At 36.4% G+C, this 12,652-nt stretch overlaps 1 protein-coding gene across 2 annotated transcripts in view; it reads left to right on the plus strand.

The window, feature by feature from the left end:
• The first annotated feature begins 1,858 nt into the window (after window positions 1-1,858).
• LOC306641856 (uncharacterized protein) overlaps window positions 1,859-12,652 on the plus strand; it is a 36,125-nt gene continuing 25,331 nt past the window's right edge. The window contains exons 1-3 of one of the 2 annotated variants that reach the window (XR_013758308.1): window positions 1,859-4,964; window positions 11,643-11,701; window positions 12,199-12,330. Coding sequence is in view for 1 of the 2 variants with exons in the window: in XM_079107183.1 (XP_078963309.1) it covers window positions 10,613-10,706; window positions 12,199-12,330 (226 nt within the window). In the remaining variant the exon portion in view is untranslated. Of the gene's footprint in view, window positions 4,965-8,281; window positions 10,707-11,642; window positions 11,702-12,198; window positions 12,331-12,652 lie in introns of those variants that run through there. The other variant, XM_079107183.1, reaches the window with a different exon arrangement.

The raw sequence follows: 12,652 nt of genomic DNA on the forward strand, positions 1-12,652 counted from the left end.
GTACTAGGTGCTTTCCTTTAAAATCTGTGGTTCAGGGAACCTGATCTCTTTAGTCCCGGGGAGTGAATACCCATGTGTGGTACATGTGGGAACCGAGTCTCAGAGCACCTGAATTGAGGACTGCAGATCACACCTACGCTGCCACACTTTGCTATCCCAGCATAGATTTCTGGGTCTCCATTATCCCTCCCCACCATCAGAGGTGTTCAGGGTTGTACTGCCACACCCTGAATATGCAGCCTGAAACAACAAAGATCATTTTTGCTTGGTGTGTTAGCTCATTCCAGCATGCAAAGCTGGTCAGAAATTTTTACCTATCTTTAAGCACAAATCACCTGGCAGACATTACAACTGAAAGAATTGGGGAGTGAGTGAAAAATCTCCTGGCCATAGCTCTGGGAGACCTGGGGATGAGCTTTAAATAGTTCTTTAATTGTAAATAGAACCTCTTAACAATTGACATAATATAATCATCTGACCATGCCCTCTTATTTAAGCACATTGATAGAGAGGGAATTTTCATTTTTGTGTATTTGTTCTTTCCATTTTATTTTCTTTTAAATATTTTTTGTTTTCCCCTTTTTATTTTTTAACTTGTCTCCTGTTTTGTTTTTTTTCTTTCTTTTTTTCCTGTAAGTTTTTGTTTTTGTTTTTCTTGTTCTTGCTGTTGCTATTTATATAAAAATATTTTATATTTTTGGTTATTTTTATTTTTTTATTTTTTTGCAGTACTGGAAATTGAGCCTGGGACTGCATGTGCCTTGGGCAGGTGCTCTGTCACTGAACTATACTCCCAGCCCCGCTGAGGAATTGTACCCAGTTCTAACCACAACCAAGTTCTGGTCAAATCCTGGTGGGTATTTCAACTTAAAAGAATATAAAGGTCAAAAACTCCTAGTCAATGATGTGCCCTCAAGTGGAAGTCTGAAGTTCTGTTCCTGGATGGACACTCTAACAATAACAGCAGAGAGAAATAATACAACTGTTGTGGATACCACATCTCTGCATCAGTCACACTCATATGTTAGATTGTGCATTCCTGGCAAGACTGGATGTGAGTACCACAGAGGGGAAGCTGTGATTTTCATCCTTGACTTTCCCCATGAAACAGGAACATAAGGCTCTTCACCATAATTGGAGTAATCAGCATCAGAATTGCTTTTGGGTAATAAAGCCAATATCAACAGTGCCTGTGAAACTTCCACCACCTAGTAGGGATTTCCAGAGGGTGTACCTACATGTACTTGCTGCCTATACTACACCTGCCTGAATTTTGAGAGAGTTCCCACTCTTGTGAGACCTGCATAGATAGTGGGTACCTCAGACTTCAATATGGCATGCATTATGTTCAGACCCCCTAAGAAACCCTGGGACATTACACTAGAGTTTAATTGGAAATAAACTCAATATTACACAATAATTTAACATCATAGGACATATCATCAATAGAAAGCCACCCACTAAGAAGGCCATCACATAAAAGTGGAAGAGAGTTCAACTGAACAGACTGGTAAATCTCAACCTAGAAGCACACAAAATATGATTAAACATAATAGGACACCTCCAAAAGTTCATAACTCTCCAGTTACAGATTCCAAATATATCAAAATGGATGTACTGCTACACAGAGAATCTTTCAGAAGAATGATGTAAAAGGAGTAAATGAAATCAGAGCGGATAGAAACAGCTGGATGAATTAACAAAACAATTCAAGAAAGACATGAAGAACTCAATAAGTCAGATAGAAAATTCAGTTGGAATTCTCACCATTAGAGTGAATAAAAGAAAGAATAACATAATGAAGATGAGACTTTTGAAATGTTATGCTCAGTCAGAAGTAGAGAAATAAAATTGAGAAAGCATGGTATAGCCATACAGGAGATTTGGGACAACATTAAAAGATCAAATATCCAGTTCATTGGCATACCCAAGGGAGAAAAGCTACAGGTTGAAGGCATGAGAAACCTATTTAATGAAATAATAGCACCAGATTTCCCAAATCTTGAGAAGGACATGGACATCCACATAACATGAAGCATTTTCAGAACCTCAGATAGATGTGATAAGAAAGGAACTTTTCCTTGACACATTACAGTTAAATTGTCAAACATACTGGATGAACAAAGAATATTAAAAGCAGCAAAAGAGAAGTGTTAAGTCACATTTAAGGCAGACACATTAGACTAACTGCAGAGTTCTCAGAAGGAACTCTAAATCCCAGAAGGCCGTGGATCCATGTATTTGAAGTCCTGCAAGACAAATTGCCAACCAAGAGTATTGTATTTACCAATTCCTTTAGAATTGATGGATAAATAAAGACCTTCCAAGATAACCATGAACTAAGGGACTTCGTGACCGATAGACCTACGTTACAAAACATACTTATGGGAGTCCTACAAGAAGAGGAAGGACAATCATAAGAACATGTAAAAGAATAAATCTGATTAGAAGAGTAGATATGCAAATGAGAAATAGGGAAGAATCAAACATTGTCAATATCATGAACTATTAAGTATGTAAGGTGAATGAATGAACAGAATATTCAAAACAACAAGAAGATGAACAAATGCTACTAGACATGAAGAGATAGGCCCAAAACAGTAATAGTGGGTGACTTCAGTACCCTATTCTGACCATTGACTGGGTCATCCAGGAAAAAAAAAAAATCAAATATCAGTTCAATTATACTTTTGATCAAATGAACATTATAGACATTTGTAGAATATTCCACCCAACAGCTGCAGAATACATGGTTATTTTCATCAACATATGAGTCTTTCTCAGATAGACCATATATTAAGTCACAAAACTAGTCTTAACCAATTCAAAACAATTGAACTAGTGATGTAGCTGGATATAGAATTAGGAAAATCAGCTTTTCTAAATACTATTATTAATGAACTTGTTGAAATTAGGAAAATAAGCTTATTCACTTCAGACAAAAACAGAACAAACCTGGAAAGAAATTGAAGAAGCCATTATGAGATGGAAAGACCTCCCCCATGTTTGTGTACTGGGAGAATTAGTGTTAAAATGGCCATACTAGTCAACTTCTGATGTGGGCCTTAGGATTTTCTATGTATAGAACTGTCAGCAAGAAGGGATAATTTGACTTCCTTTCCTATTTGTATGTTTTTATTTCTTGTCTAATTGCTCTGGCTAGAATGTCAAGAACTGCATTTAATAGGAGTGGTAGGTAAGCCGCCATGTCTCATTCCTGATTTTAGAGGAAATGATGTCAGTGTTTTCGAGTTTGATGTTTTCTTATATATTTGTTTTGTCATATACAGCCTTTGCCCTTTCTCAGGAAGGTGGGTACTCATTCAAAATGAGAATAAGCTAAGATAACTTGTAACTTGGAAGATTGAAATGAAACGGAATTCAAGTGAAAGAAAAAGACAGGAGAATGGAAGATAGAGATAAGAGGAAGAGAAATGCATACTTTGAGAGCTTCAAGAATTGGAAGATAATATCCTAAGCTTCTTAACATCCAAAGTAAAGGGATTAATATGCTTAGTTTCATGTTATATAGTGTCAAAAAAGTGGTTTCTCAAAAGGATCGTTCCAGGATGTTATAAAAAGGATCCTTTGCAATAAATACATGTTTCAATTGAAGGTTTCTTACAGTCTAATTGTGTTACTATGACAAAATGTCTGAGATAATCTATACCTTTTAATTTTTGCTCACAGTTTTAATGTTTTGAGTCCCTGGTTGGTTTGCTCAGTTGCTTCTGTGGTAAGGCAACAAACACATCATGGTGGAGACCATATGACCGAGCAGAGATGTGCTACAGTCTCCAGCCATGAGACCTTACCCTGTGTTCCTGTTTTGCTTGTGTAAAATGAAACTCCATGATCTTGAAGATTACTTCCAATTTTATGGTTTATGCTTTTGAGTGGTGTTAAATAACAGTATTCAAATTGACAAAATTTAAGCCTTACACCTTTTTTTAAATATAAGGAAACGTTTATGATAAAATATTATGTAACAAAAATAGCCCACATATGTGCACACAAATAATATTTAAAAGATTACCTCTTTTTTTAATTTTTGGGTACTGGGGATTGAACTCAGGCACTCAACCACTGAGCCACATCCCCAGCCCTATTTTGTATTTTATTTAGAGACAGTCTTGCTGAGTTGCTTAACTCTTTGACGTTGCTGAAACTGGTTTTGAACTTGGGTTCGTCCTGTCTCAGCCTCCATGCCACTGGGATTACAGACATGTGCCACCTCACCCAGCTGATGTCAATTTTATTTAAAAAAAAAAAAAAAAAAGAAAAAGTGAAAAAAGAAATACCCAAAATGGGACTCTGAGCTTAACAGATAACCTTTTTTTCTTCCAGCTCTTCCTTATTTTACTGTTTTTGCCTTTCCCCTGTTTGTTTGTAGAAAAATTTAAAGAAGAATCTGTATGATAATTCATAAACATGACCAAATTAAAGTTGTGTTGATTGGGTCTTATGTTAGTAGCATCATTTTGGTCTCTATTAGGCATTATCATTATCATAGGTATTATCATTGTCAATAGCTTCTTCCATATCGAACTTTACAAAGCTATTTAAGTTTTTTTTTGTATTAATATGAATATACATCAGCTTTTTTTTCTTATACATGACAAGTATTATTTTGACATACTATACATTTGTGGATGTTACAGTTTAGATGTGAGGTGTCCCCTAAAAGCTCATGTGTGAGACAGTTCTTCAGAGAAGAAATGAGTGGGTTGTGAGCCTGAATTCAATCAGTGAATTAATCACCTGATAGGGTTGAGTGGTAACTGAAGGCAGGTGCGTGTGGCTAGAGGAGGTAGGGTATTGGGGATATATATGTATCTGGCAAGTGGAGATGTCTCTCTTTCTGATCATTATGTGAGTTGCTTCTCCATATTCTTCTGCCATATTCAGCCTCACCTGGAGCCCAAGTAATGGAGCTGGCTGCAGATGGACTGAGAACTCAGACTGTGAGCCCTAAAATTAACTCCTACAATTGTTCTGTTTGGGTCTTTTAGTTATGGCAGCGAAAAAGCTGATTAAAACAATGGAGTATATGGTCTCATTCTTTTGGTTGACAAGCCTTTTTACTTTATCTATTTTGCCTGCTCTAATTATTATGAAGCAAATAGGGAATTTTTCAGAATTTCCATTTTTCTAGTGGGACCATGAGCCAGAGGACTCTGGGTCCTTGATGGATTAATTGCTTAACTTCATTTAGGCAGTCTCCAATATTAGTGTTTTTCCCTGAATTCTTGGTGTTTACCCATTACTTCTCTATTCTTAGCACTTGATCCCCACTCCTTTGAAAGGTATTGAGAGATGGACCTTCCCAGGTAAAACACAGGGCACCAACAGCACAAATTGTGTGTGTGTGATTTATATATTTCCCTGGTTTTCCAAATAGAAAAATAAATGCAAACAGTCAGATAACATAAGTTTACTTGCCACTATAGATCAAGTCCTCAGAAGTATTACTTTTGAGTTTTTTGCCACAGCTTATATTTTTAAAACATTATTTTGAGCTTGTGCTTCCTGCTGTAAATGGCAAACATGTCTTTCTTGAGCAGCACATACTCTTAACACCATTACATACTCTAAGATTATAGATGAAAACTAGAATTATGTTCCAATTAGTATTAAAGGATCACCAAACTGAAACCGAAGATTTGGTTTTCATATAGGCTTTACCATTTGAATCAAATCTGTAAGACCTGGCCTCTTAGAAATGGTGTGATTCTGTGACTATCTTCAGCTACACATTTACTAGAATCCTCCAGAATCACAGCATAAATCCACAAGACTTGTGTTAAAGGGAGGAAGGAAACATTGAGAGCCTAATAACTTGAATCTGGTACTAATTATTTTACGTGGCTATGTTGATAATCCTATTCTGCTTGACAAAGATCTTAAAAACAAGTTATTTTTTTTAAATAGCTTACATACCTTGGCCGGATGTGGTGGTGCACACCTGTTTTCCCAGCAACTCCAGGGGGGCTGGCTGGAGGATCAAAAGTGAAAGACCAGCCTTAACAACTTAGCAAGATCCTGATCCTGTCTCTAAATTTAAAGAAGGGGCAGGGGATGTAGCTCAGTGGTGAAGTGCCCTTGGGATCAATCCCCATACCAAAACAAATGAATAAAAGGTAATATATAGATGAACATGTTATGTCTTGATCCTGCTAACATGAACAACAACAAAAAATCCATGGGGCCGGGGATGTAGCTCAGTTGGTAGAGTGCTTGCCTTGCAAGCTCAAGGCCCTGGGTTCAATCCCCAGCACTGCAAGGAAAAAAAAAAAAAAAAAAAAATCCTGTTCCTGGAAAAAATCCTGAGAAGCTATATAAAAGTATTTACAGTAGTTTAATAAGTGTTGGGGTTTAGAGATTTTTTTTCGTTTCACATTTTTCATACTTAAAAAATAGGACAGGTATTAACTGTATATCGCTTTCAGGAGAGGGAAAGAAGGCTTTGAAGAGCTAAGAGAACCAGTATTTGTATTAAAACTTGCTTTATTGTTTGTGAAGAAAACAGTAGTATACAAAAGGCTAGTTTTCTCAGTATAGATAGCCCCATAAGGTTTTGTCTTACCTCAGTGAGAAAGAACATCTTGGAAGTTGTCTTTGCTCTATCTAGTGTACTCCTTTTTTTTTTTTTAAGCTGTAGATGGACACAATATTTTATTTTTATGTGGTGCTGAGGGTTGAACCCAGTGCCTCACACACTAGGCAAGGAAGCGCTCTTCCATAGAGCTACAACTGCAGCCCCAAGTACCATATTTTGACATACCACAGATAACACAATTTCAATGATTTAGTTTTTGTTGTGCAATGTGAGATTTTTTCATTTATTAAGGTTTGAAATATTTAAAAAATGTTTTGCATCTGAATAAAATGTTCTCAAATATAAGAAAGAGGTCTGAAATTCTACGTGTTACTTGTATCCTAAGGCAACTCTAAAACACAAAGATAATCCAAATATAGAGATGGCTGTATGACCTAATATATGATCTTTACAGGATTTGGTTTAAATGAAATGACAGTACCACCCCCTAGTCCAAGCAAGAGAGGACTCGGCCCTGGGCTTTAAAGGGACTGCAAACATGCATGCACACTCCCCCTTCCCAAAGTTATTAACACATGGCACCTTTATTGCAAGATCTCATGTTCAGCACTGAAAAACCTTGCACCCTATAATCCTAAACTTGTGCTCCAGATAATAATTCAGATAACAGAAAAATGCTTCACCACATCTTGTTAGGAAGTTTTGTGAGTTGTACCGGTATTACAGAATTAGACATAATGTGGGAGAATTGGATGTTGAGTGGAAGGAGCACTTGGATAAAATAAAGATTAACTTGTCAAATTCTCAAATTACTATGAATGGAAGATTCTTGGATAAAGAATATTGAAAATGCCAGGAATTAATTTTCTTGCTACTCTTGGTGCACCCATGTATTAGCATGGTTGTTCATGGCATCTGAGGAATATAAGTAATTCTTTTTTTTTTTTTTTTTTTTTTTTTGGTACTGGGGATTGAACCCAGGACCTTGTGCTTGCGAAGCAAGCACTCTACCAACTGAGCTATATCCCCAGCCCTATAAGTAATTCTTATTACTCTTTAATTTGTACATATGTAGACAACAGCACAAAATGCCAGGAATAATAGATACTGAATCTTAACATTGGCAAAAGGATGAGCAATTTGAATGCTATAATAGTGACTAGTGTTGTTTTGATTCAAATGTAATATTTAAATTTTTAATAAAATCTCAGCTTTAAGTTTTATTTCAAAATTTTATTAATTATGCTTTACATGGTATTTGTATATTTAATGAATGATTTCAAATATGAGAAAGTTACTATTGAGAATATGTACTCATTTAGTAAAATTGCATTCTTTTATGCTTAGTATCATTACTACCAGTAGATCATAAATTATGTGAAAATCTTTTTTTTTTTGTGGGGTCGGGGTACCAGGGATTAAACCACTGAACTACAATCCCCAGCCCTATTTTGTATTTTATAATAAGACAGGGTCTCTCTGAATTGTTTGGGGCCTTGCTTTTGCTGAGACTGAATTTGAACTTGGTATCCTCCTGCCTCATCCTCCTGAGCCACTGGGATTGCAGGCATGCATCACTGCACCCAGCCCAATTATGTGAAAATCTTGTTAATGTGATTTCACTGAAATGAAGTCAGTTGTATAGTTGCCATTCCAATGTGGTCAGTTCATCAGCAGAACACCCAGACATATCCAATAAAGAGATTCTGTTGTTTTAGGTATATTTGTGAGGGTAGAAATATGAAACATGCTTTATTTAACAACTTGTTAGTTTTATAACTTCTGTGTGTTTAGACATATGGATGTGGTCCTCCATTTCTACTCTTGCTTGGCCTCCACAAATGAAAGGGCAGGTCTACAACAGAGTAAGTGCTACACTTTACAGCTAGTAGTGGCTTCCATCAAACCTAGCCTATAGGGTATTTACAGAACTTGGCAATGATTAAAGTTGTTGGTATGATGTGTGTAATGAGGTAGTAAGCTCCCTGTCTCAGAGCATGTTAAAGCAGCATCCCATGATTTAAGTGGCAGGAAGTTAAATAACAAGAATGTTGGAGAGGTAATATTAGTGCTGAGTATAAGGTTAAACTAGGTTATCAAGATCCCCTCCAACTGATATTGTTACCTAGACATAGGGGCTACGAGGTCTTCCTTAATAATACCTTTTAGAAAAGACAATATCTAGATGCCGGAGTCAGAGACTTTCTCCTCGTGTTACCAGTTTCTGCTGAACATTTGGTTAACATTTACATAATGTTTTCAGCCACAAAATCTCAGTTTTGAATTTAGGTGCTTTCAAATACAACAGGATTTTGACATCTAATGCAGGTTACACAGTAAAACTGCTACTTAAATTTTTTTTTCTGTAAATAGTTCAGATAACCTCTAAACAGGTGTTTGATTAGGTATGATTAGTATTATGAAGGCACGCTACAACATGGTTTACTGTTAGGATAACAATCACAGTTGCAGTGACAATAGCAAATATGCACATAGTGGGGAATTTGGGGAGTATTAGCAAGATCTAAACTAGAGCAAGGCTGGAGTTGGTGATGATCTTTGTGACCTCAAAGTTTTTTTTTTTTTTTTTTTAAACTAATGAGAAATTCCAGGTTTTTACAGGAAAGGAGAATGTGTTGTACTAAGAATTGTAGAACATAAAAAGTTTAGAGGTGTTCACCTAATCTTTACAACTCATTGTATTAGTAGATATACAGGCTCAGAGAAGTTAACTTGTCACACGGCTAGTTACTAGTAAAACCATATCTGTACATACTCTCCTGCTCTTGGTCTGGTATATGTTTATTTGGTACCGGGGAATGAACCCAGGGGCACTCCACCACTGAACCACATCACCAGCCCTCTTATATTTTATTTAGAGACAGGGTCTTGCTGAGTTGCTCAGGGCCTGGCTAAATTGCTGAGGCTGGCTTTGAACTCAAGATCCTCCTGCCTCAGCCTCCCGAGCTGCTGGGATTATAGGTATGGGCCACCATGCCCGGCTCTAGTATTTATTTCCATACACTATGTTGCCATGGCCAGTTCTATTAATCATTTAGAAGGTGGATTTCTAATAAGAATCAAAGGCACACTAGGCAGAATAATGGCTTTATTTTAAAAAGATGAAAATACCCAACTAATGTGATAATGTCTATTTATAAATTATCATTCTGTGTTCTTGAATCATACAAATTACCCAGATTCTCCATTAGAAGACCATCAAAGGAGGCCAATTTCTCTCCATCTCTCAGCAAGAGATCAAATGTTCAAACTCCTCCGCCCCTCATCTTTTTGTTGCTGTATTCATGAAACAAAACCTGTAGGCATTTTATAACCCTTTTCAACAAAATGTGTAATATATTACAGTATTTATTTTATTTTATTTTTGGTTCTGGGGATTGAACCCAGGGGTACTTAACCACCGAACACTTTTTTATATTTTATTTACAGACGGACTCAATGAGACGCTTTAGGGCCTTGCTGCTGGGGCTGATTTTGAACCTGATCCTCCTGCCTTGGCCTGAGCCACTGTGGTTATAGGTGTGCCATGGTGCCTGCTACAGCATTTAAATTAGAGAATCCTTGAAGTCTAATCTAGAGGGCTTCAAAGGAAACAGCTTTCAAATATGTATATGTGTATCAAAAGACTATACGAGGGCTGGAGATATAGCTCAGATGGTAGAGTGCTTGCCTTGCAAGCACAAGGCTCTGGGTTCAATGCCCAACACAGCAAAAAAAAAAAAAAGACTATAGGACAGCTATAAAATAAAAACTTCACTTGCTAAACACAAAGGTAAGGAAGTGAAACACAAAGGAAAAGGTACCAAAACTGGAATTTAGGTCAGATCCAAGAAGAGGAATGAAGCAGGGCAGAACTGAAGGCTGAGTGATAAAAGCAAAACACCCAAAACAGGAAATGAAAGTCAAGTGACAAAAGACAAAGGGAAATTAAGAAATGTAGTAATAAAAGGGAAAATATTGCCTTATTAGGTACTAGAGGGAGAAATACATCCTTGTCAGCATGCAGAGATTCAGAGGAAGTCAGGCTGCTCCATGGGAAAGTGGACTGCCTGCCTCTCAAGAGGACTTGCAGCCTGGCATTTGTTACTATGTGGCCTTATCTCATACCGCCCCACTTTCCTGAACTGTGAGTTGAAAGTATTGCCTTCCTAAAAGGTTATTATAAAGAGTTATCAGATGTTCTTAAAAATACTTGTCACAGGGCTGGGGTTGTAGCTCTGTGGTTGAGGGCTTGCTTAGCATGTGTGGAGTGCTGGGTTCGATCCTTAGCACCACATAAAAATAAATGAAGGTATTGTGTTCATCTACAACTACAAAAAAATTAAATACTTGTCACAATGCCCATATCTAACAAATGTTGGCTGATGGAAACTTAATATAAACATCCAAATTTTAATCTTTATGCTAGTTTTTAATAGAAATATGATAGTTATATGACCTTCCAAATACTATATATATAATGTCATTTGTTATATAATGTTAGGTATATAATATCATTTGTTATTTCTAATAGTCTTATTTTCATCAACACCATTGATGAGGGGCCATTATTGGCAAATTTTATTGTTCCTAATTTATAAACAGGAAACAGAGGCCTAAGCAATTTTCCAACAAAATATAACAATTAAGTAACTTAACTGCATATAAGTCCTGTATCTCAGAGTACTGTACTCTTGAGAGCCAGGAAGTCCTGCTAGTACAAAAATCAGAGTTATATGTTTTTCTTTATAATCTGTATCATGAAGCATAATCTAAGCAGTGATTTAGACTGATATAACTATAGAACTTCTATATGTGCCCTGTGGTATTCAGTATTTCTTAGAATGCTTAAACACCATTTATGCTTGCAAAGAATTTAATATTTAAAATATGTTCATATTACAAATCATTTACAAGTTGGTACACTGATTAGAAGCTGTCCTATATCAGACTAGAAATTTGTATATTGTATTTGGCCTTAGTTTTTGCCCTTCTATGATACTAATATAAATACTAGTCACATTGATATTAGTCACCAGTATTTAGTCCTCCTTCCTTACCATACCCCTTTGCTCTCTTTCAGGTGTCTAGTTTCAGTGATAAAATACACAGCAAAAGAACGACAGCAAAAGAATGTAATTGGTGAGACTATAGAGTGATCGTGCATTTATCCATCCCATACACTATAATAGGAATCAGAAAGGCCAGACAGTAGAGACAGTAAACATCCAGGCTAGGGGTTTCCAGATTTAGGCTACATGTCTCAGTGAAAATTTAAAAAATAAAAATTGTTAAATTGAGGAATGATATTGCAATACTACCCTTTAACTCTGCCAACTAAGAACATTTAGAATAACTGTTAACATATATCAATAGTATTCTTTACTACAAGAAAGAATATGTCAAATTTGAGAAAAACTTGTAGGAAGCACAAAAATATCAGAGCAAAGACAATCTGTAAGAACTGATAAATGACATCTTTAACTGTCACACATGCATGAATGTGTGTACAACTCCTGTTGCTGAAGATCGATGAAAATGGACTGGCTAATTCTAGGGACTACTTTTTGGGAGTTAGATAAATCCAGAATATGAAAATAAGCAGGTGATTCTTATTGAGAGGTTACTCTTAATCCCAGACCCTGTGCTAAGTGCTTTGGTTGCTGAAGGAGAGATGAGTTCCTATAAACATTTGTGGAAAGGAACCTGCCTTTGCTTTTTTTCTGATTCTAATCACCATGAAAACTGTTGTGATCCAAAAGACCTCATTGGTGAGTTCATCTTTCCAAAAACACTATCACTATATGAAATTAAACTAATGTAACAAAGGCCTGACCAGATCTTTGAAAGCTATTGCAGTGAATCTAACCACACTGGGATTCAATGTAGTTCTTTAACAAAGGGACAGAAAGTTGTCAGGTCATTTTGCCACAAGCTTCTGTGCAGTGACAAAGCACTGCTTTAACCAGTGTGCTGGGCCTGTTTTGAAACCACAATAATCAACCAGTTATGAAAACCCAAAATAGCCCTATAGTCTAAATCAAGACACATGGAGAGTAACCATCCTGAGTCACCCAAACTCATTTGATATTT

The sequence above is a fragment of the Sciurus vulgaris genome (genome assembly GCF_902686455.1).
Source record: "Sciurus vulgaris genome assembly, chromosome: 12".
NCBI lineage: Eukaryota > Metazoa > Chordata > Mammalia > Rodentia > Sciuridae > Sciurus > Sciurus vulgaris.